We start from the raw sequence: 23,562 nt of genomic DNA, 5'->3' as shown, positions 1-23,562 counted from the left end.
AAGCTGTTTCATTACTTTGGACAATGATCGTTGGAGTGCAATTGTCTTTTCTTTTTTTCTTTGTTTATTTTATGTTTGTGACAGAGACAAAGCTTGGTCCTGCCTCTTATCTGATTACAAATCGATCTATGACATTTGCTGTGGCACTGACTATTAATAAGATGACAAGTTTAAGCTCAGCTTTGCTGTTATTGGCTTTCATAAGTTTGGATCATGTAGATGCTGCCATCTAGTGGTTAAATTGCGCTTTGTTTTATATTCTCAAATAAAACAGAGAATATTATGATAGCCTATGCCATATATAGCCTATATATATATTAATAACAGTCATTTCCAGTCGTTTCCAAAAAAAACAGTAATAGCTCATAAAAAGTGCACATGTCGTGTTTATGCTCCGACTGCGCAAACATCTGGATCTCCATCATAAACTGGAGAGAACTGCAATCTCAACCAATCCACGGCGTTCAACATATGGGTACAACCCAATTTTTAAACACCCTGTTGAGCAACCTCTCTAGTGGGCAGAGAGACGTAGCCTGTGTCTTCTCTAGTTTATTTCATGATTGTATGATCTCAAGCTTGTTTGTGTGATTCAAGTGTGTAAACTTGTACAATGTCAACGAGCACAGAGGGAATGCACACACAGCTCCTCGATGGCCCTGACTCTAATGACCACGATGATTGCAATAGTTCAGAGGTACGATATTCAGGTATGAGAAACATGTCTTAACGTTGAACCTAATATTTGCGTTTGTATGTAATATAGGCGTGGGTTCCTTCATGCATTGTAAGGTTGGGCTCAGTTGTATTCTGGTATATTGCAAATGTGTCTAGTTGAATTAAACATACAAATAAAAAACATTTCTGAGACTGTCAAGTTTTTCCACGGTCACCCAATTGTCACTGAAATTATAAAGCTCAAAACGAAATTATACAAACTTCTCATTAGTACAATCGAAAGCTAATGACTTGTCCGTTCATGAAATTATTTGGTTCTTTGAGAGTTAAAATTATTTTTGGTTCTCTGGAAGTCATAAAAAAGTTTCGATGGGTGATCATTCTGCGACCTTCTTCTTCTTCTTCTTCTTCTTCTTCTTTTTTTCTTCTTCTTTTTTTTTTTTTTTTTTGGCCAGGTTAATTTAATTATTTTAAAATACATAACATCTCTTCTGTGATGAACATGTTTTCAATTTCTGAGTTCAAAGTCATTTTTATATTTTTCTGGGGCTTAAAGTGTAAAATGTAACGTGGTGTAACCATCTTGAGACAGTAAATAAAATCAAAGTCTAATAAAAAAGTTGAAATTCGTTGACATGCGCAGAATAACATTTATGAATATTTAGTAATATCGTTTTTTTTTAAAGCAGTTAAACAATTATGTTTAAAAAATATTGTTAATTTATGTCGATTATATATATATATATATATATATATATATATATATATATATATATATATATATATATATATATATATATACAAAGAAAAAAAAACAAAAAACAGAGAAGACCCCTTTAGTCCCTGAGGACTGAATGCGAAGTTTTAAAACAATATCTGATATTTTGTCATTTTATGAAAAGGCGCATTTTGTTCAGGTCACGTGGCCCTAAGAATTTTTTTGATACACTTGACTCAAAAATTCATGATATACATATATATAAAATGAACTTTGAAAAACCTCTTTGAAAAGTAAAAAAAAAAAATATGATACAGTTGGGTACTCTCATGTATTTCAATACTTTTTACTTGATGGTTACACAACATGACATTTTAAAATAGCCTACATTTTTTTGTGGAAATGCAATAAATGTTTAAAAAAATTAATGAAACCAAACTGGATACAAAGATTACATTTCTATGAACTTGACACGTGTGTTTTAATCTAGATTTTTAAAACATTTCAAATTTTTATCCCCACAGACAATCTTATTTGTCAATGACCCAACAACTGCATTTTCTTGGCACTGACTTGCTCCAAAATCCAATTAGTTAGCAAATATAGTTTTATATATGTCGTTTTATTTTAAGCTTTTTATTTGTTCTCACTTGAGATACGTTTTTGTGTCCGTCTGTGCTGTTTTTCAATTGTTTTTAAGTTGGAAAAACGCTTGGTGACAGAATCACTATGGATTACAATCAGCATAAGTGATGATATGCAGCTGAGTGCGATGAAAACGTTTTGATCAACTTGATGTCTTGTCAGTTCTTCAGTAAAAGAAGAAGCTCATTGGCAGTGGCGATTTCTCAGGGCCAGCAAAGCCTTCTCTGCTGGCCTACCATGCCAAATAAATAATTACCTCAATTACCTTTTTGTCTATGTACTTTTAATCGCTTTCCACTCTTAATTAATCTACAAACAAATAGAGAAAAATGAAAAGTTTATCCAGTCAGAATTTATTCCTTGATGCTTCAAGCGAAGCGTGACAGCTGTTTCACAAATCACATGCCCGAAGCCTGAAGCAGCGCGTGAGTTTGAGCTCCACACCGTCAGGCCTTCAGAATTTCCACAGAATCCCTCAACAGTGCAAATGAATGATCAACTAAAGTCAGATTGTCAGATTCATCAGCCAATCAGACTGATTTATTTGTTCTTGGTGGGTGTGATCTTTAGGATATGTCCCGGTCGAGGCCTTCTAGCTGGCCTTGAGTGACGCAATCATGCATTAAGTGACGTAATTTGAAAGCGAAGAGCGCGAGATCATCATCACTGCTGGTATAACCATTGAGAAAGAGATCCTTATGGATTTAAAAACACGAGAATGTTCTGCATGACCGTGTGATTGCTTAATTTATTAAACAGGAAAGAGGGACTGATTTTCATTTCAAGTAAATTGGTAAGTGCTTTGTGCATTGTTATAGCAACATCAGGAGTTTTCTAAGTGTAAATTAAGCTGTTTGAGCATTCAGTGTCGGATCAAGTTTTGAAAAGTAGTGCTGCGTTCCATTCAACTCGGAAAGTCAGATTTTACAACTTATTACTAGGAAAAGTGCAATGGAATGCATCTTGAAGTCAGAATTACAACTTGTAGGCTCGTGCAGAAATTCTCAACTCCGATTTCACCGAGATGCAGGGGCATGATGTCACACAAACATGTCGACACTCAGGGAGATGTACAAAGTAAGTGATAAACATTCACTTTACTAAGTAATATCGATAAATGAGTTGGTTTCCACATTACGTGATATTTAAACTTGTTTAACAAATGCCTGCAGAAACAGGTGTATAAAACATTATAATCTCTTTTGATAATCGTACACCTGAAGCACAAATGCTAGCGCTGCAGCATTGTTTATCAGTTGGGTTGCTAAGATACATGCAGTTCCGAATATCGGGGAATGGAATGCATTTATGGTCGGAGATATCAAGTAGGAATATCCCACATCCAACTTGAATGGAACGCAGCATAACCGTGTACCCTGACGAAACTACATTTATTGCAAGCAACATTTAAATTGCAAATATTATTAGACAGATTTTTCCAGGTATTATAGACCTCCTTGGTAGATTCATATGAACAATTATGATTTCTGAATGTCTGTTCAGGAGACTGTCTGTTCGGGAGACTGTCTGTTCAGGAGACATTCATTTCACAAAACAGTCATGCTGCAGTTAAAATTAGGCTTGCTTGAGCATTAAGTGTCGTTTCAAGTTCTGGCTTTCATGCGTGGACATGTTTTTAAAATGTCAATTGGTATTACTAGTTAGCTGTGACATAATATATGATGCCCAAAGGCATATGGTGTCTTATTCATTGTGAAACTGTGTTTTCTTAATGGCATGAATCACACTGAAGGCGTAGACTTTAAATGCACTGCTCATTGGTCACTTGAAGTGAACACAATAGCCCGCCTTGGCAACAGAAAAAAAAAATTTCAAGCAAGCCTGATGTGCTTTTTCAGTTGTTGAAGCCATTAACTCAGCAGGGAGTCCCAGTGGTCAAGGGATTAAGGGCCTCCCGCTGACAGGCGCTAATGCATACTTCCTCTCCCTCCTCCTGTCAAGCAATTATGTTGATGAAGCTCAAACCTGAAAATCACTGGAAAAACTGGCTAGTATTGCTCCGACTTCTAGTGTTGAATGGGGGAAAAAAATTTAAAATAAAAAACAAAATTTTATAATGGACCAGTACTCCTAAGGTAAGATACCAATCGCAGTCATGAGGATACTTGTTGCATTTGCAAAACTGTGCAACTTGAACTCCACAATAACTGCCCCTTTCTTTGTTTCTCTCTTTGTTTGTTTTCTTTCTTTCTTTCTTTCTTGTTTGTGAACCCACGAAACAAAGGACAGCGATCATTTTGCCAAGAACCCTTCAAGGTGGCAACAGCATGCCTGGCTGCCATTTGCCTCATCTTACTCATGATCCTGGTGGCCACAAGTATTCACAGTGCGTACTTCTCTGTTCTCACTTATATCACTTGTGTTATGTGATTGTCAACCAGTTTGCCATAAGCCAATTTTCACCTCTAGATTTTGCCATTACGTTTTAGTTCAAGCAAAAATAATAATTCTCTTATCATTTACACACCCTCATGCCATCCCAGATGAGTATGACTTTCTTTGTTCTGTTGAACACAAATTAAGACATTTAGAAGAATACCACAGTTCTGCAGATCTGAAGTGAATGGTGGACAGAACTTTGAAGCTCCAAAAATCACAAAGGCAGCATAAAAGTCATCCATAAAACTCCAGTGTTTGAATCCATAACTTCTGATGCGATATTATAGGTGTGGGTAAGAAAAGATAAATACTTAAATCCTTTTTTACTAGAAATGTCCACTTTCACCAGTCCTTCTAAGCACTCTCTTCTCTCCTTAGAGGAGTTCTTTTGTTTTTTGTGATTCTTATTCTTCGTGCATATCGCCACCTACTGGGCAAGGAGGAGAAATAAATATTGATCTGTTTCTCACCCACACCTATCATATCACTTCTGAAGACATGGATTTAACTACTGGAATAATATGGATTACTTTTAGTCTGCCTTTATGTGCTTGCAGTGAACTGACCAGTGAATTTGTGTTCCCTTCTATCTTAGGTAAGGGAAGTTTTGCTGCCCAAGATTCAGCTGGTCAGGATTCCCCCTCCAGCTCTGCTGAAGCTCAAATGCAGAAGGCCTGTGCTAATGTAACTGATATGACTGCGGAATTGCAGAAGCTGAAGAAAGAGAAGAAAGAACTGGAGGAAGAGAGGTCACAACTGAGGTTCAAAATTGCTGAGCTAGGTTAGTAAAGTGCAAATGTGTGCATTTGTGTTAATAACAAATAAGAATATTACAGTCCTAGAAATATGAGTGTTGCTTTCCATGACATCAAAATGTTTCTTATGTGTCTTTTTTCATATTTGTGTTTTATTGTTTTCAAGAAATAAGAACAATAACGAAACAAACAAAAAAAAAAGACAAAGTAAATACATAACTAAATAAATATTCCCTTGAATGCTTGCTTAATTCAGTCTGATTTGGGAAACAAAATTAAATGAATTTCAACCACTCTCTGTCTTTTCAGAGGCAATCCCTACACCACGAACCTCTCCAGCACAAGTGACAGCAAAGAATTCCTGCCCTGCAGGTTGGGAGCACTTTAAGAGCAGTTGTTACTTCATCTCTGTCTACAGCATGAGCTGGCTAGAGAGTCAGTCTTACTGCAAAAAGAAAGGAGGACATCTGGCCATCATCCACACTGCTGAGGAACAGGTAAAGCGGGGAAAGAGCTGTGCGTTTTACTGTTTTTAAAGGAATAGTTCACCCCTTTTTATTTGAAGAAAGTTTATGCAGCTCTTTATATATAATGTTAGTTTAGTGTGATCACATCTGTCAGGACATAAAAACATAATAAAAGTAGTCTGTATGACTTCTAAAGCCATACAATAGCTTTGCATGAGGAACAGACAGAAAATGAAGTTATTATTCACTGGTAATCTTCCTATCCATTGATGCTAGCCCATGTTTGAATCCAGAATACAAATTTGGTTACTATACATGCAAGAGAGCCAGTACCATTTTGGTGTCAATGATGTTGTCGCACCATTTTTTAATCTGACTGCGAATAGGGTCTAGACGTTAACTTTGGCAGATGGGAAGATTATTAGTGAATAATGACTTAAATTCCCATCTGTTACACACAAAGCTATCAGAAATGTACATAGAAGAAAAACAAGCCCACAGATTTTGAAAGACACGAGGGTGACCAAATGTTTCACAATAGAGTAAAATATTCCTATAATTTGCATTTATATTATGAGTGTGTGTTTACAGATGCTGTATATTTGCTTTACATCTGATGACCTGAAATAGCCCTCATTTCACAGTATTATGATTTTCATATCTATATTTGGGTAAAAAGAACAGAAACTGTTGGCTTGCAATGCAAAAGAGGAAGGGATCTAAGTTGATGCATGAAATCCAATAAAACAGATACCCAAGTGTTATTAACTGATTAACTTTAACAACCATTTCCAATCATATGTGACCTCTTGGCCTGATGAAGTCCTTTATATGGAACCTGCTGCCACGTGGCCACTGGAACGCTTACTGGATTGGTGTAAGTGATAAAAAAGCGGAAGGAGACTGGTACTGGGTGGATGGAACCAAACTGGTTGGAGGGTGAGTGAAAACAAGTTTTAATGAGCTTTAACAGTTAAGGGCTCTAGAAAGAGAAGTCTGGATCTCAACAGCTTCTCCAGAATGCTTCAGTTCCAAATGACATCACATATCTCACAAGAAGTTTATAAAATTTTTTGGAAAAATGGTCTCTGTTTTGCATCACAATCTTCCTGTCTGTCTTCCATTTTGAAACAGTCTTTTTCTGCTATTTGTGTTCCGGTTTAAAGAGAACTTGCATACAGTTCATTTTTTATTATACATATAGTGTATATATGTACAGTCATAATATAACATTCAATTGAAATATATTGAAAAAATAAAATTAAAAGAATTTTGATACACTAGTTACTATGCTTTTGGGTGTAGCCCATTATGACTAATTGATCTGTATCTTGTGAGCGGAATATTCTAACCTAACAAAACGTAGTACACATGAATATTCTGAGGTCACATGCAAAATCTCATCAATTTCAGATGATAGGAGGTGCTATAACTAAAATCCTAATTGTGCAACTGATTTGAACAAATTTTTTGATTTTACACCAAAACATTTGTGTCTACAGGCAAAGGCAAGGGCATGGGGGGTTATTGTGGTATTGTACTTGCTTGTTTTGATTATATTTACATATAGAAGTCTTAAAGGTACAGAAGCAAAAACAGCCCGTTTAATTCTAAGGGTCAGAGAAAGGGTGGAAAATTGTCATAAAATGAATTGCAACCATTTTTGCTGAAAAAAAAAAAAAAAACTTGCAGGGAAAAAATAAAACTGCTGCAAAAGTGTGGTCTATGTCCCATTTAAAAACTTACATTTTACCTTTACAAGATCAAACGATGCTCAAAAAATGAGAAACAAGTTATAATGAAATATAATACAGACTTATTGCTTCTCCACACTGCCCACATTTTCATTAACCTAAGTGTATTAATCACATTTTTATTTAATTTTTTTGGCACTACATTTATTTGTCCTTGCCTTTTATTTATTTATTTTATTTTTTTAACTATGCAACATCTACATGTCAATGGCCCCTAAGGTAACCAGGCTATCTGGCTCAAATTATTAACCCATATAACACCTTTTATAAACACCCTCCTTAATCCTCCATAGTTTCTGGGAAGAAGGCGAGCCCAACAACCATATTGATGAAGACTGTGGCTACATGGTGAAAACCGAGGTTTTAAGTCGCGTGGCCACAAAGAGTTGGTATGATGCACCCTGCTTCATGCCGTGGCCTTGGATCTGTGAGAAGGAGGTTACTGGCTCCTCTTGATCATCATCTTCATTCACCATCATCATCAACTCACTTTCATGGGTGTGTATAGGCTATATGACTGGTCTCAGGGTTTTTAAACTTTTAAAAAATGTATAAGTAAAAAATTAAATAAAATACAACTGACTGATAAAGTAGCTGCAGTCGTGGGTCAAATAAAGTAGCTGTTTCTTTAAATCAAATGGCAATATATGCATTTCAGTATCATTTAATGTAACCATGCTTTGCACACTAGTTGTAATGTGTAAACAATTCTGCATTTGTTTTTTTCTGTTCAGACAATTCTTTAACTGCTAAAATCAGTTTGTAATTATAAATAACCTGACTAACTGATCTTGTTGATTTAAATCTATTGCTCTGTTTGCATATAATAACAGGTTTTTGTGTAAAATATATATATATATATATATATATATATATATATATATATAGTTGCCTGTCTTCTCTTCTTACACACACACACACACACAAAAGATTTCAGCCTGTTTTTAAGATTTATGCATTTCAAATTGCATTATAATTGAATTGTGTAATGTTAAACAAAATTAAAATTAATAATATTTAAAATATCTATTTTATTAAAGATTACTCGTTTCAGTTTGGAGTTTTGAAACGTGTAAATCTTTATTTTTATATTTTTAGTGTAAACAAGTATATCTATTGTCAGTGAAAATAATGTTTAAAATAATATAATAGTAACTATAAATGAAAATAAAAATGTTAGCTAGAAACATTTGTCCTTGCAGGCAGGCGTCTGAACGGAAAATCGTCTTTCACTCACAAGAGGACGGTAGTGAGTCAATGTTTTGAACAAAGTGATATGATCAGCAGGTGTGATTGGGCCAGTCAAACTTACACTTTCTTTCTTTCTTTCAGTTTAGGGCCAAATGAAAATTTAATCCATAAAAAGCAAGTTCTAGGATGTTAAATGGAAAAGTTTTGATTTGAGTAATTTTCTATATTTAGCCTGTGTTCTACATCTAGAGTAGCTGATCGAAACAGGAATGCGTCGCTAAAAACGCAAGCAATTCGGCAAATTTATACACACAACTAGCTAACTGAATCACAGACATTAAATCAGCCTGTTAGGAAGTATTAACAGGCAGCCCTGCTGTCATGGAAACCAATCGGTAGCCGCTAGCCATTAGCTAACCATTGCCAAGACAGTATGGATCTACAAAGGTAAGCTTTTCTGATGACCCAGAATTTTTTAACTTTATCTCTATATCAGTTGAGTGACACATTCAAAGTCATAGTGTGAATATATAACCTAATATTTCTAAATAGCAGGATTTTTTTTTAAATACAGCCATGTCATATTTATTCAACCCCTATTGCATGTGGCTGTTTCTTAAATATGTGAGGCTACACAAGTAATTGTTTTAAAACAAAATTAAGTCATCAATCTGCAATGGCACTTATTTAAGTTTTAAAATTTAAGTTTAGTGTTGTAAGCAAAATGTATTTCTATGCAAAAAATGCAATTAAAAATAAGATGTCTCAAAAGCTAATAGAGGAGATTATTTCATTACACAAGAAAGGCCATGGCTAAAAGTACATTTCCAAGGCACTTCAATTTCCAGTAGACAAAGCTGGCAGCACCATTCAGCACCATTCAACAGCAACCTTCTTGGGGTGTAGAAGAAAGCAAAACTTCACCAAGAGAAATGTTGACTGATTTTCAAGAAGTAATTAGGAAAGACCTGTGGAGTCCTGGAAGAAGGTTTTATAGACGTATGACACTAAACTGAAAATGAGTTTCAGACCCATGGGTCAGCAGTACGTCTGGAGTAAGATGACAAGGTGATGACATGAACGACACCATCCCCACAGTCAAGCATGGAGGTGGGTCAGTCCTGTTATGGGGGTGTTTTGTGGCTGCAGGAAACAGCTATCCTGACTATGTGACTGACACCATGGATTCTTTCAGGTATCAGGCCATTTTGGCATGAAAACTTTGATGCCTTCAGTGTGTAAATTGAAGCTCGGTGATCACTGGACTTTCCAGCAAGAAAATAACACCAAGGATACATCCAAGTTGTCCAAAATCTGGTTCAGGGATAGGTCGTGGAATGTCCTTAAATGGCCCTTTCAGTCCATCATTAAAATCCCATTGCAAACCTTTGTTGGGATTTCAAGGAAGCAGTGGCAGCACAGAAACCAAAGAATGTCAATGAGCTGGAAGCTTTTGTGTAAAAATTCTAATAGAGAGGTGTCCGAAGCCTGAGAACACTTACCTGAAACATTTATTTGATGTTATTAAGGATAAAGGATGTTCCACAAATGATTGACTTTGGGGGTTGAATATTTTTGACATGACATTTGTGGAGAGAATTAGTTATTTTTAATTTAAAGATTTGGGTAAACTGAACTCTTTGTTCTCAAAATCACTCAAATGTGTATTAAAAACTTACTTTGACTGTTTACTGAGGTTTTAGTTTATGTGTTTTAATTCACATCACCAGAATGCATTGCTGGTCAGGGGGGTTGAATAATTTTGATTGCAACTGTAGCTATATGGCAAATTTAATATCGTTGTGTACCGAACAAAACGGCACTGACAATGCAATACAACAGCTGTTGACTGAATACAACAACAAACAACTCTGACACCACCATCTTCTGGTGATGTTTATTGCAGCTTTGCAATCCAGTTTATGATGCAATACCACCACCTACTGAGCTGGACAGTAAAATGTCACAAGAAAGTATTTCAGTGGAGTCAAACATCAGCTGAAGATAATGAAATTGGTTACATTTCATCAAAAAGAGGTCACACCATATGTAGGATTACGTCCTAAACTGAGTGTGCTTTAAAGATAGCTTACCCTATGGAATTTACTTGTAAACAAATAAGATATGTTTAATTCATTCTTGATGTCCAATAAACATGTGGAAAGCAGTTCTGCCCCAATTAATGATATGAAAAATATAGTATATATATATAGAGAGAGAGAGAGAGAGAGAGAGAGAAGATGAAACGTTTAGTGACTTGAGACTCGACTTTGACTTGTGTCGAAAGACTCGACACTTGACTCGGACTCCAGTGTTAAAGACTCCAGACTTGACTCGGACTTCAAATGAAAGACTCAAGAACATCTCTGTGTTGTGCATTCTGAGATGATATTCTTCTCACCACAATGGTACATAGCGGTTTTCTGAGTTACCGTAGACTTTGTCAGTTCAAACCAGTCTGGCCATTCTCTGTTGACCTCTCTCATCAACAATGTATTTCCGTCCACAGAACTGTCGCTCACTGGATGTTTTTTGTTTTTGGAACCATTCTGAGTAAATACTAGAGACTGTTGTGTGTCAGTAGGAGATCAGCAGTTACAGGAATACTCAAACCAGCCCATCTGGCACCACAATCATCCATGAGAATATCTAATCAGCCAATCATGTGGCAGCAGTGCAGTGCATAAAATCAGGCAGATACAGGTCAGGAGCTTCAGTTGATGTTTACATCAACCATCAGAATGGGGAAAAGATTTAATCTCAGTGATTTGGACCATGGCATGATAGTTGGTGCCAGATTGTTGGTGCCAGATCTCCTGGGATTTTCACACACAACAGTCTCTAGAATTTACTCAGAAAACATCAGTGACAGTGAGCGGCAGTTCTGTGGATGGAAATGTCTTGTTGATGAGAGAGGTCAACAGAGAATGGCCAGACTGGTTCGAACTGACAAAGTCTACAGTAACTCAGATAACCGCTCTGTAGAATTGTGGTGAGAACAATATAATCTCAGAATGCTATTCTGAGATGTGGGTTGGTGCTGTTTTGGTGGCATGAGGGGGACCTACACAATATTAGGCAGGTGGTTTTAATGTTGTAGCTGATCGGTGTATATGCTCAAGTATTTGAGCTATAATTTTATTTATATGTTTATAGATGGCCACATATCGAATTTCTGTATAGGAACAGTTATTTGTATTCTGAAGTAAAACCAACACTCATTTTTTATTTATTTATTTAAATTTTATTTTTTGCATATTTTTAAGATATGTGCATTTCAATTTTATTATGAAGTTACAACATTAAATTAATAATAACTTAAAATGTTTAGTTTTTTCTTTTATTAAAGATCATTTATTTGGTGGAATATTATTATTAAATTGAAATGCACAAATCTTAAAATTATTTAGTAGCTTGCTTTCTTAAAGTTTGCAAAACCCTGTGTGAAAGTTGTTTACATGTACTTCATACTCCTGGTTACATAATCAAAAAGAGGAACCTGCTAGGAATTAGATCATATGTTCTTAAAACTAAAATGGTTCCACAATTTTTTTGAAACAACAGCAGTTTATGCAGCTTGATGAAAAATAGTCAGATTTATTTAATTTATATATATATATATATATAAACTCTCAATGATAATACATATTGTGAATACAACATTGTGAATATAGGCACATTTAATGGTCATTTATTCAGTAATGCATTGAAACAATAAGTTATAGTATCACTGTCACATAAAGTCCTGAATATGCTTGAATCCATTCTTAAATAATAGCTTCAAGTGTAAGCTTCAAGTGTGATCTCACTTGCCAGCCTCCAAGAGGAAAAGGAAAAATCTTTGGCCACAGCTTCCATTTAAGGGCTAAACAAAAATGTACAACACATTTGACCATTCACATTTGACACTGAAACGTCTTCTCAAAACTGAAATTTCTGATTCCAACCACATTTCTTCTACCTTCAATGCTTTACTCCCTCGTCACCATACACTCACAGTTCTCCACTGCTCTTTCACTGTTTCTAGACTTTCATCTTTTAACTCTGCCTCAAGCAGGGTCATATGCATCTAAAAACATGTCAAGCACTCAAACTCGAGAGTCTCTATATGCCTGAGCTTTTCTGAAAAACACCAACTTCAGCAGCACCACAGTAATTACTTACACTAAGGACCCTACACTTTAGCATCTTTTATTCTGGCCACACTTTAGTGGCCAAACTAAATGTTCCCTGACAACAACACTCCCAGAACACTTGGGAGATCCTCTAGCTGGACCCCAGTCCAGCAGGGAATGCAAGCATTCCCTATGGTGGCCTATATTGGCAATTTCTTAAAGGCCAGTGTTATATCTTTGCAGCAACCAAGACTGGTGGTTCACTTCGCAGCCTTGTACACGGCTAAGTTCAGTGGCTCCTTGCTTGGCACACACCAGTCATCAGCTTCCTGGTTGACTTTGTAGTGGCGCAGGGCAGTCTTATTAAACACGGGAAGCTTCTCTATTGAGTCTGTGGACAGGGCCTGTGGATGGAAGAATGTCATCATGGATTAACGACTTGAAGATTGACAGATGTAATGTCCAAAGTTATCATACAGGCTTAACAAATAAGGTTAGGGAAGTGAAACCCATCTTGTAACTTGTTTAAGATATAGGTTAAAGGAACAGTTCAGCCAAAAATAATCATTCTGCCATCATTTGCTCACCATAATGTGTTTCCAAACCTTTATGACTATATTTTTTTCCATGGAGCTCAAAATGAGATTTATTTTGCGCTAGAATGCAGAATGTTGATGCAGCTATTTTCCATGCAAAAATGGTTGGCCAATAAATCGGTTTTACCTGTTAATCAGTGCCAATAGTATCTTTTTGGAACTATCTGTTATATGGTAAAATCCTCTTTTTTTTATTTTATGTGTTTGTGTTTCTCTGTGGCTGATACTGGAGGATTCTGCAGTTAGAACAACTTCTAGTTCTACAATATAACAGCGGCCTCTAGAGGTGAAATAAAAACAATGGCGAACTGGCAATTTGTATCCACTTTTTGTTCTCACTTCAATGCAAATTTGGTGATTTTGATTACATAAATCAAATGTTCTAAATTGAAACAAGGGCATGAAAAGACAAATGTGATTATATGGAAACTTCCCCCTTCAGCATATCATGTGAATAATAATAAAAAACCTCATCTGGTACAAAATCCTTTATCTGGTATGTATATTGGCTATAAAAAGCTTAATTTGGTAAATATTTAAACATAGTGCATTATAACAGAGCCAAGTCTCTGTCATTTCAAAATAAGAGTCCTAAAATAAGTACATGTATTTCAGGCTTGTTCAAAGTCCCGCATTATGCTCCAAACCTCTATTCTTTCTGGTTAGTATTAGAATTTTGGTTGCCCAGTAAACTGCATCTGGAATTTTCATTAAATTTGGACTCTGTAGCCTTTATGTCTGTGCCTGTCACAGGAAAGAAAGGCTAAGAAATTTTTTTTTTAACATTCTTTCGATCAATTTTAAAAACTATCGGACGATTTATCGGTTATCAGCCTTTTCCACCACCTTAGTTATCAGTATCGGCAACATCCACTATCGGTCGACCTCTACAAAAAAGCACCATAAAAGTAGTCCAAGCACCATATTTTAAGTCTTCTGAAGCCTTTTGGAGATTGACAGCGTGTGGTCACTGTATGCTTTCATTGTATGAGAAAGAGCTACGTCAACATTCTGCTGAACTTGTAATTTTGTGTTCCACGAAAGAAAGTCATATGGGTAACTGATGACTACATTTTCATTTTTGGGTGAACTAACTCTTTAAATTGAGGATGTCTTCACCTTAAGTTGAATTACAGCATCCGTTCCATAGCCCTCCATTGGATAAAGCTGGAGATCACCTTGGAAGTAGCGTGCGTACAGGCGGGAGATGGGAAGACCATAACCAAAACCAGCCTGAGGCAATAAAGAAGAATAGAAAAACTAATTATATAGAGGTGATTTGAGCTTTATATGAAGAAACAACTTCACGTGCCTGACCAAAACATAGACCTTCATTTGTTGAGTGTAAGTGAAGCATGTTTAGTCGTAATCTCCATTATGGTTGGGACTAAACAGTGTGCTATGCTCTTACCATTGGGGTCCGTTGATGGTCACCAAGAGTTGGTCTGGGTGCTGTCGAATACATGTAGCTGAAAAGTCTATCAATCTTCCTGAATGGAACGCCACCACCCTGGTCATTAATCTGGAACATACAAAAATGAATATTTAAAGAATAATCATCTGAAACATTTTACGTGGATTACCTCATTATAAATTGGATAAGAAGCTAAATATACTCTTACAGAAAACCCAGGGGAACAGTGCTCAGTTTATTACTAACAAGCATGGTTACAGCAACAGCAGGTCAAAGGTTGATGATTAATACAGGGGCAGGGCTGGTTTTCTATTTGGGGTAACACATGATCCATTTAATCTTGTTTATTTGAAGCTTGATCAAGGGCGGTAAGAAAATTAATCTTTAGAGCAGCTTATATAACATTATTATCAGTGATCTCTGGATCTAGGGCAGGAGAACATTGGAAGCATGTTTCGAAATAATGATTCAAACAGGGAGGTTGCATGATCTCAAAATTAACAGTTCTATAGGTTAATGGTTAAGATAAGTGGCCAAATCTGTGTTATTACATCTATAAAATAATTTGTAACATTTTAATCTGAAAGATTCATCTTTCAGGGGTAAGTCACTCAAAAATGAACATTCTGTAATTTACTCACCCTCGTGTTGTCCCAAACCTAATTGATATGCTTTCTTCTGTGGAACATAAAAAGAGGTTATAGGGAGATTGTTAGTCACTCAGTCACTATACACTTTCATTGCATCTTTTTTCAGTGCCATGAAAGTGGATGGTGACTGAGGCTAACATTCTGCCTAACATCTCCTTATGTGTTCCATAAAAGAAACAAAGACAGACGTAGGTTTGGAACAACATGTGAGTGAGAAAATTATGGGAGAATTTTCATTTTGAGGTGCAATATCCCTTTAAATAATAAAGATTGTAAAAATAAAAAATGTAAGAGATCATGAAATCATGTAAATCATAATGCGAATATTTGAATCTCAATTCACTCACCTTGATTGACAGGTCCTCTGTGCCTAGGGCCACGATAACTTTGATTGGTGGCAGCGTGCTGCTTGTTTCATGATTCTCAACAGTCGCCCTCATTGCATTCTAGAGTGAAAAGAGACATGAGAATAAACCCACTATACAAGTTCCATTTTATATTAAGAATGCAAAATTAAAGCACTATGCCTACCTTGAAGAGCTCAAAAACCATGTGGTAGAGATGAGAAGGAACATAGGATATTTCAATTGGTTGGGACTTGTTCTTTGCTGTCATAAAGAACACATAAGATACAATGTAGATTGTGAGTAAATACAATTAAAAACAATTAACCTTAAGCAACTTGATAAAATGTGCTTTTATGATTTAATGGCAGGGTTTTCTATCTATCTATCTATCTGTCTGTCTGTCAATCATTCTATCTGTCTGTCTGTCTGTCTATATATACATACTGTCTATATATCTGTCTCTATCTATAGTTCTGTCTGTCTGTCTATCTATCTATAGGTCTGTCTGTCTGTCTGTCTGTCTATCTATCTATCCACCTTTAAAAGAGCAATTTTGAACAGGTTTAGAGCATTTTTATTCCTTACCGTTGATCTCTCTCAGCTCCAACTCAGGCGATCCGAGGTAATACTGCTCACAGAGCATTTTAGCACACTCATATGCATCTAAAGAAGAACAAAGGACATTACTATCGACTTTATACTTGAGTGTTTTATTTGCATTCAGAGTCAATTAGGCACCAAACGCTTACCTCTGATTACCTCTGTGACATCACAAAAGGGGTCAATGCACCCAATGCTGCTCAGGTGTCCTAGCTTTGTGGTGCCATCAAAGATCAGAGCTGAAGATAGGACAGGAAACAGAGAGATAGGGGCACATTAGCAGAGGTAAGCATTCTCTCTTATCCAGTGAAAAATTAACTCCAACAGGAGCAGGCTGGATTATTCAGGATCTACTGACCAATGTGTTTAAAGAGCTGAGAAAGCAACTATTGGTGCTAACAGTGCAGATGCCAAGCCCAGGTATTAGAACCAGAGCATAAATCAGTAAACCACTTGAGGGCATATGTTACAGTGATTTTCCAAGAGTAGGTGGTGTAACAGTAATGCATGGCCTTGTGTGGCTTACTGATTTGATAAACAGTGACAAAAGCAATATGACCATGCATAGTTAGTAATATAGTTCTAAGTGTAAATTGTTTATGGTCACCAAGCAATGTAGTAACTTGTTGCATTATTATAGAATGTGTGGTCACAAGTCAAGTCATTTTTATTTGTATAGTGCTTTTCACAACACACATTGTACAGAAAATCATGTATTAACAGAAAATGAAACTGTAATATCTATAAAATCTTAGAGTCATCATTGTGTAGTTTGATCAAATACGATTGTGAATTGTGTATAAACATAAGTAATTAAATAATAACTGCATTTATAACCCCAGTGAGCAAGCCAAAGGCAACAGTGGCAAGGAACACAAAACTCCATAAGATGTTGATTAATGGAGAAAAATAACCTTGGGAGAAACCAGGCTCACTGCGGGGGCCAGTTCCCCTCTGGATAACATCATGAATATAATGGCAATACTACTTATTTATGTGCAGTGCAAATCATGGTATAAAATTATTGAACTAAATAAGTGTTAAGGGCCAGTGTTTAAAAGATTTTGTATGAACTGTAAGATTAATGACTAATGTCTTTGAAGTCCATTCTGGATTAACTGCAGAAGTTCACACAGATGCATTGTCCTTTGATAGCTGGCTGATGAAGGCTTTTGTTGGCAATTAATTGATAGTCTATTCATTCCATTTTAAGAGTGTAGTCCATCATTAGTGTAGGTCACATTTGTGTGTTTTTCCAAATTTTTACTGTGAACATGGCTCATCCGATCAGAATTTAGTGTTAGAACTATTCATTTTATAACAATAATTACGAGAATCAAGAGGACTACAAATAATTTAGTGACTACCCCTTCCATGCTTCAATCACATCTTACACATCTTTAAATTCCAAAGATCAAACGAACTGATTTTACAAACTACCTCCAAATACTGAGCTAGTAAGACTGTGCTTTACCTTACAAAATGAAACCAATTTTAGACTTACTGTGCTGGTTAATGAGCATCCGAATGGAGATGCGGCTCATGTAAAAGCGGTCCAGAAAGTACTGAATGTTCTGACTTGTGACATGGTCTGCCCCAAATGCATCCCTGTACTCGATGACACCCTGAGCCATGGTGGGTACCACATCATTGTGCCTGTTCCTAATGGTCACCAGAGCTTCTACAAATCTAAGGGGGTGAACAACAAAACCTCCATTAACTGTGCTATCATTGTTTGATTATTACTTTTAAGATATTTAGAAAATTGATGAACATGCTGGACATGTATTTGGGTGGAAGAACCTACTCTTCTAGAACACTAGGGTCCTCCAGGCTCTTGTCTTGGAATTCTAGGATCTCCAACAGGCTTTGGACAAACCTGAGAAGGAGAAAGAAGACGACAAGGGGATTGTGAGGTTAAAGTATTTACTGCTGTACATTATTATATTTTTATTTGTTTCTGGTTTTTCATTTGGTGCTTTTGAAGCAACAAAAACAAATAAAACTTATAAACATAATTCAATAAATGCACCTTTCTAGACTACTAGGGTTACAATAAATTTCCATTACATTTTCAATCACTGATGATTCCTATTAAAGGAATGCTCTGGGTGCAATACAATTTAAGCTCAAGCAACAGCATTTGTGGCATAATAATAATTACCACAAAAATTATTTTTTACTTGTCCATCTTTTATTTAAAAAAGAAAATAATTAAAAATCATGTAACACTGAGGCAAGTCCAATGGAAGTGAATTGGGCCAGTCTGTAAACATTAAAATACACTGTCTAAAAAGTTTAGATACAAGAAGTAAACTTTATACATGTTTACATGATTTTACTGTGATACAAATTGCTTACTAGCCTTATCTAATGTGATATCTAATATTACAACTTCATTGGCACAAAGCCAATGAACCTTCTAAGCAATTTTATTACACTACAATTGTGCAGAACATAGATTTTATCACACAAAAATCATGTTAACGTGTAATGTTTACGTGTTGTCGTTATACTTTTGAAAGTGTGTATTTTAATGTTTATGGGCTGGCCCCATTTACTTCCTATGAAAGTGCTGCATACTGTAACCGCCATATTTTGCTTTTTAAATAAACGAGGAATGAGTCGAAAATATTTTTGCTGGTAATCAACATGATGCTACAAACGCTGTCAAAAGTGAGTCTAACTTGTATTAAACCTGGGACGTACCATTAATATAATATTTAATTAAATCATTTTTTTCCCTAAATTATTTGATAGGGATTTTTAGGACAGATTTTCATTTGTATGTATGCCAGGTACCAATCCTTGTAATTAACAAATTTAAATTCACATTTATTACAAAAGTCTCCAATAAGACCCCTCAACAACTACAAGCACTCACAAAGATCAATATCTAGACAATTAGGCATTTTTGGGGTGAGCAAAATTACTAAAATGTATGCTGGTTAGTGGTTATAGTAAATTCCATTACTTTTCCAGGCCTGGACATCACAATCATTTTAAAACTCCGTAACGTTTTCAGGTTTTCAATGAGTGTGGGAACCCTGCTACTTGGAGAAGTTATGAAAATCAAACTTCACACACTAAAAAAAAAATTTAAAAAAAATGTATATATATATATATATATATATATATATATATATATATATAGATAGATAGATAGATAGATATAGATATACACACACACACCGATCAGCTGCAACATTAAAACCACCTGCCTAATATTGTCACTGAGATCACATTTTTCCCCCATTCTGATGGTTGATGTGAACATTAACTGAAGCTCCTGACCCATATCTGCATGATTTTATGTACTGCACTGCTGCCACATGATTGGCTGATTAGATAATCACATGGATGATTGTTGGTGCCAGACAGGCTGGTTTGAGTATTTCTGTAACTGCTGATCTCCTGGGATTTTCACATGCAACAGTCTCTAGAATTTACTCCGAATGGTGCCAAAAACAATAAACATCCAGTGAGCACAGTTCTGTGGATGGAAATGTCTTGTTGATGAGAGAGGTCAACCGAGAATGGCCAGACTGGTTCGAAATGACAAAGTCTACGGTAACTCAGATAACCGCTCTGTACAATTGTGGTGAGAATAGCATCTCAGAATGCTATTCTGAGATGCGGTTGGTGCTGTTTTGGCGGCATGAAGGGGACCTACACAATATTAGGCAGGTGGTTTTAATGTTGTGGCTGATCGGTGTGTGTATACAGGGCCACAGCTGGGTATTCTGGGGCCCCTGACTGTATATTGCTTTGGGCCCCTTTCCTATTGAAAAATACAGTTTAGAATTTGTTGTGGGCCCCCCCTGGACCTGTGGGCCCATAGAATAATTACCTACTTTCACCCCTCCAGCTACGGCCCTGTGTGTGTGTGTGTGTGTGTGTGTGTGTGTGTGTGTATATATATATATATATATATATATATATATATATATATATATATATATATTAGCCTATTTCAAAGAATTACGCATTTCAATTTCATAAAATTACATTAAATTGAATGGCATAATCTTTAATTAACTTAAAACTTGAATAAACTTAAGTTTTAATCATTTTATTTTGTTCAAGATTACACAATTCAATTAAATGGAATTTTGTTATGAAATTGAAATGCGTAAATCTTAAAAATAGGCAAAAATATTATTATTTTTTGGAGCACACCCTGCACAGTGTCATCTGTTCTAATTCCCTCCCACGTGCTTGTGTTTCTGCGAAAGCATGCATGGAGGTACAGTAGCGACTGTTCCAATTCAGTACTCGAAAACAAGTCTGCACGTTCTCAAATTTCACTCAACTGCTGTATCCGTTACAAAAGCATGCCCTTAGACAATCTGGTAAACAAGTTAGGTAAAAAAATATCTGCAATGGCATTTCAACATGGAAATACATTAAATAGCCCAAAATGAAAAAGTTAGGTTATTTTTGTCTAAGAAAATTAGGCTAGGTCTCTTACACCATGGCTTGATAGACCCTATCATAATGGTCAACAAACAAAAACAATAAACGATAGCAGATTAAATGAATTTTTGCAGTAGGCTTATCATGGGGTCCTAAGAAACACTTCTGATTCCTAACATGAGAGTTGTAATGGAAACAGGATAAAGCTTTAACTCTGCAACAGCGGGGTGAGGAACTAGGACAAAGTTCATCGTTCAGTTCAGAGTTGTGGCATACTGTATGTTACATAACACAAGCTTGAAAAAATAGACCATTTTAATAGGTGACATTTATCAGCATGTTTAAGTAATGAACAAAAAGCCTACATATGCTTTTTGTATTCTGCTCTACAGTCTGTTTACTCACTAATCAGATCAATCATAAAGATTTAAGACATGAGACTGTTCAAGTTATCTAATGATTTTACCGGATGTCCCAGGGCATGATGAACTCGCTTACCAGCTATGAACTAGTTGAACGGATGGAGTCATTATTAAGCGATCTGGTAAAAGGTTGATCTCCTTCAAGCTGTTACTCAGTCTCACAGGAAGCTCTTGTCTGAGGAACGCAAAGGATGTTTTCTCGCATGCATTTGAAGATCCTGCAAAAACATAATTGGACAGAGTAAACCCAGTGTTGTCTTCACTGGCTGCAGTACTGCATAAACTGAATTGGTTTTTTATTATCTGAAAAGTACATTTCTAACACACTTTGTTGCTGAATACACAGAAAAGTGACAAATTGCCAATCCCAGTTATTTCATGCAAAAAATATAATCTAGCTGTATTGGTGCAATACAGAACAAATACATGCACTAATGGCTTATAGTCCTATTGTATGTATTAGCCTGTTATTATTGTTATTTGTATAAAAACTATGCATAAATAAATGGCTAAAATGTATCATAAGTGTTCAGCCCTGGTTCTAGTTTAAGCATATTAAACAATTGCATCTAAATACACTCAAAAAATATTTTACACTATTTTTTAAATGTACGAATTTCAATTTCACACCAAAATTCCATTTGATTAAATTATGTAACAAAATTAAATTAATAAGAGTTTTCAACTATTTAGGTTTTTATTTTAGTTTTATTAAAGATTACTCGATGGAATTTTGTTATGAAATTGAATGCTTAAATCTTAAAATTAGTATTATAATTATGAGTGTGTTTAGCTATATTTTGCATTCAATTTTAAACTCACCGAAATCCAGAAACTGCTTCATTGACAACGGTGATGGAGAAAATTTTGCGTAGTAATCGATGTGCTTTGGCGCATTTAACAAAGCAGCATTCCTCATCATAAATCGCACAAACTTCATCGTGAAAGACCTAAAATCACCGAGTTATAAAAATAAATGCAGCGCGTTAATTTCAGCGTACAAAGCAAATATGAATCACCGGCAACTTATCCGTATGTCCTTGTTTGTAATTCTCAATTCAGTCGGGGGTTGTCTTGAGACTGTTGTTGACACTGTCCCTAAAGTTATCTTTCTTGGACAGTGTGACCAGCCAACATGATTACGTCGATGCCAAAACGGACCAATTAGAGACAGGACAGGGGGGCAACATCCCGGTACACGTCAGCTCTCAAGACCGCAATCAACACGTTTGAAATATTTTGCCTTGTACCTCCACTAGTATTTAGTCATGTGTTTGTTCCAGTAATGCAATATGGAAAATCACAAGCCCACAGCATCACAACAAGGCGCCTCATAACATGTTGAAAACAGCTGGCTATTATGAGGTCAAACTTCACCCATCACCTAGTTAGAGTCAAGTATAGAAAGGAACACTTTTAGGCTACCATTAAAACATGGAACAAAAGTAAATAAATAAATAATGGCTTAATATATATGTATAAAATACATAATTAATAAATAACAATAATGCATAAAATATAAATCTTAGAAATGTGCAATATGCAATAGTAAGGTGTCCAGTGTTCGGTGTAGGCCTACTACATCAAATATACCAAACCAGGTCATTACAGAGCTTAAAAATGTAATGTCTGATGATGAGATGATTTCAGAAGCATGCAAATTAAATGGAATGAAATGAATGTCAGATGTAGATGAGAGACGTGTCCTTGTTTATGAGAGTAGAGTACAGTATGGTCAGGGTTGGGGAGTAACGGAATACATGTAACTGGATTATGTATTTAAAATACAAAATATAAGTAACTGTGTTCCAGTGGCGATTTTAGGGGGTGGCCTGTGGTGGCTTGGGCCACCCCTGAAATCTCATTGGCCACCCTGTGGCCACCCCAGAACTGATTGGTAGTTCATCATGTTCATCAACACAAGAACGAAGAACCAATAGAAACACCTGTCAATCAAAGATGACATCTCAGGTCATTTGTTGATTTAGAGCCACACTGACCCAGGGTCAGTTTTATATTTCTGACCATTATAGTAGTGGTGGGACTGAAGCTGTGTGAGCTGATCTTTGATCAGTGGGGGGAGGGGCAGGCCGTGGGTGGCCAGGCAGGTGCCGCAGGTCGCGGGCAGTGGGCGCCAGGTCTGGAGTATAATGGTCGGTCAGAAGCACGAAGCTGACACGAGCTAGCGTCTACCTCCAACTTCCAATGAGTTGACGATGTCGATTTGTGGTCAAAAAGAAAGCTGTTATTTGAGAAGTGTGTTCATCTAACGTTTAATTGATCCCGAATTTCCATGTGAATGTGAAAATATTTTTTCATTGTTACAGTAGCTAGGTTAAAGAGTAAGCTAGACCCTACACCACATTCAGCATGTTATCTTTATATTGACATGAA

The 23,562-nt window shown here is 36.0% G+C and overlaps 2 protein-coding genes across 3 annotated transcripts; one reads left to right on the top strand and one right to left on the bottom strand.

Annotated features, from left to right (window-relative positions):
* Positions 1 to 505: 505 nt before the first annotated feature.
* LOC127421469 (C-type lectin domain family 4 member E-like) lies at positions 506 to 8,286 on the top strand. 2 transcript variants are annotated; one of them, XM_051664531.1, is made up of 6 exons: positions 506 to 710; positions 4,287 to 4,388; positions 5,037 to 5,222; positions 5,506 to 5,693; positions 6,487 to 6,602; positions 7,711 to 8,286. In XM_051664531.1, exons 1-6 carry the CDS (start codon positions 614 to 616, stop codon positions 7,871 to 7,873), a joined length of 852 nt encoding a protein of 283 aa, XP_051520491.1. In that variant the 5' UTR covers positions 506 to 613; the 3' UTR covers positions 7,874 to 8,286. The 2 variants fall into 2 exon arrangements, with proteins under 2 accessions (XP_051520491.1, XP_051520492.1); XM_051664532.1 differs by having other exon boundaries at positions 508 to 710; positions 4,292 to 4,388.
* A 3,598-nt stretch (positions 8,287 to 11,884) lies between these two features.
* Positions 11,885 to 22,397, bottom strand: LOC127421559 (pyruvate dehydrogenase (acetyl-transferring) kinase isozyme 2, mitochondrial-like). Its single transcript, XM_051664686.1, has 11 exons — positions 21,991 to 22,397; positions 21,245 to 21,386; positions 18,138 to 18,209; positions 17,835 to 18,019; positions 16,480 to 16,569; positions 16,316 to 16,393; positions 15,915 to 15,991; positions 15,731 to 15,829; positions 14,731 to 14,841; positions 14,439 to 14,552; positions 11,885 to 13,127 (listed from the first exon to the last, which is right to left on the bottom strand). Exons 1-11 carry the CDS (start codon positions 22,106 to 22,108, stop codon positions 12,984 to 12,986), a joined length of 1,230 nt encoding a protein of 409 aa, XP_051520646.1. The 5' UTR covers positions 22,109 to 22,397; the 3' UTR covers positions 11,885 to 12,983.
* Between the last annotated feature and the right edge of the window lie 1,165 nt (positions 22,398 to 23,562).

Source organism: Myxocyprinus asiaticus, chromosome 30 (genome assembly GCF_019703515.2).
Source record: "Myxocyprinus asiaticus isolate MX2 ecotype Aquarium Trade chromosome 30, UBuf_Myxa_2, whole genome shotgun sequence".
NCBI lineage: Eukaryota > Metazoa > Chordata > Actinopteri > Cypriniformes > Catostomidae > Myxocyprinus > Myxocyprinus asiaticus.
Note: the sequence above shows the minus strand (reverse complement) of the source record. Positions and strands in the feature narration are given on the sequence as shown.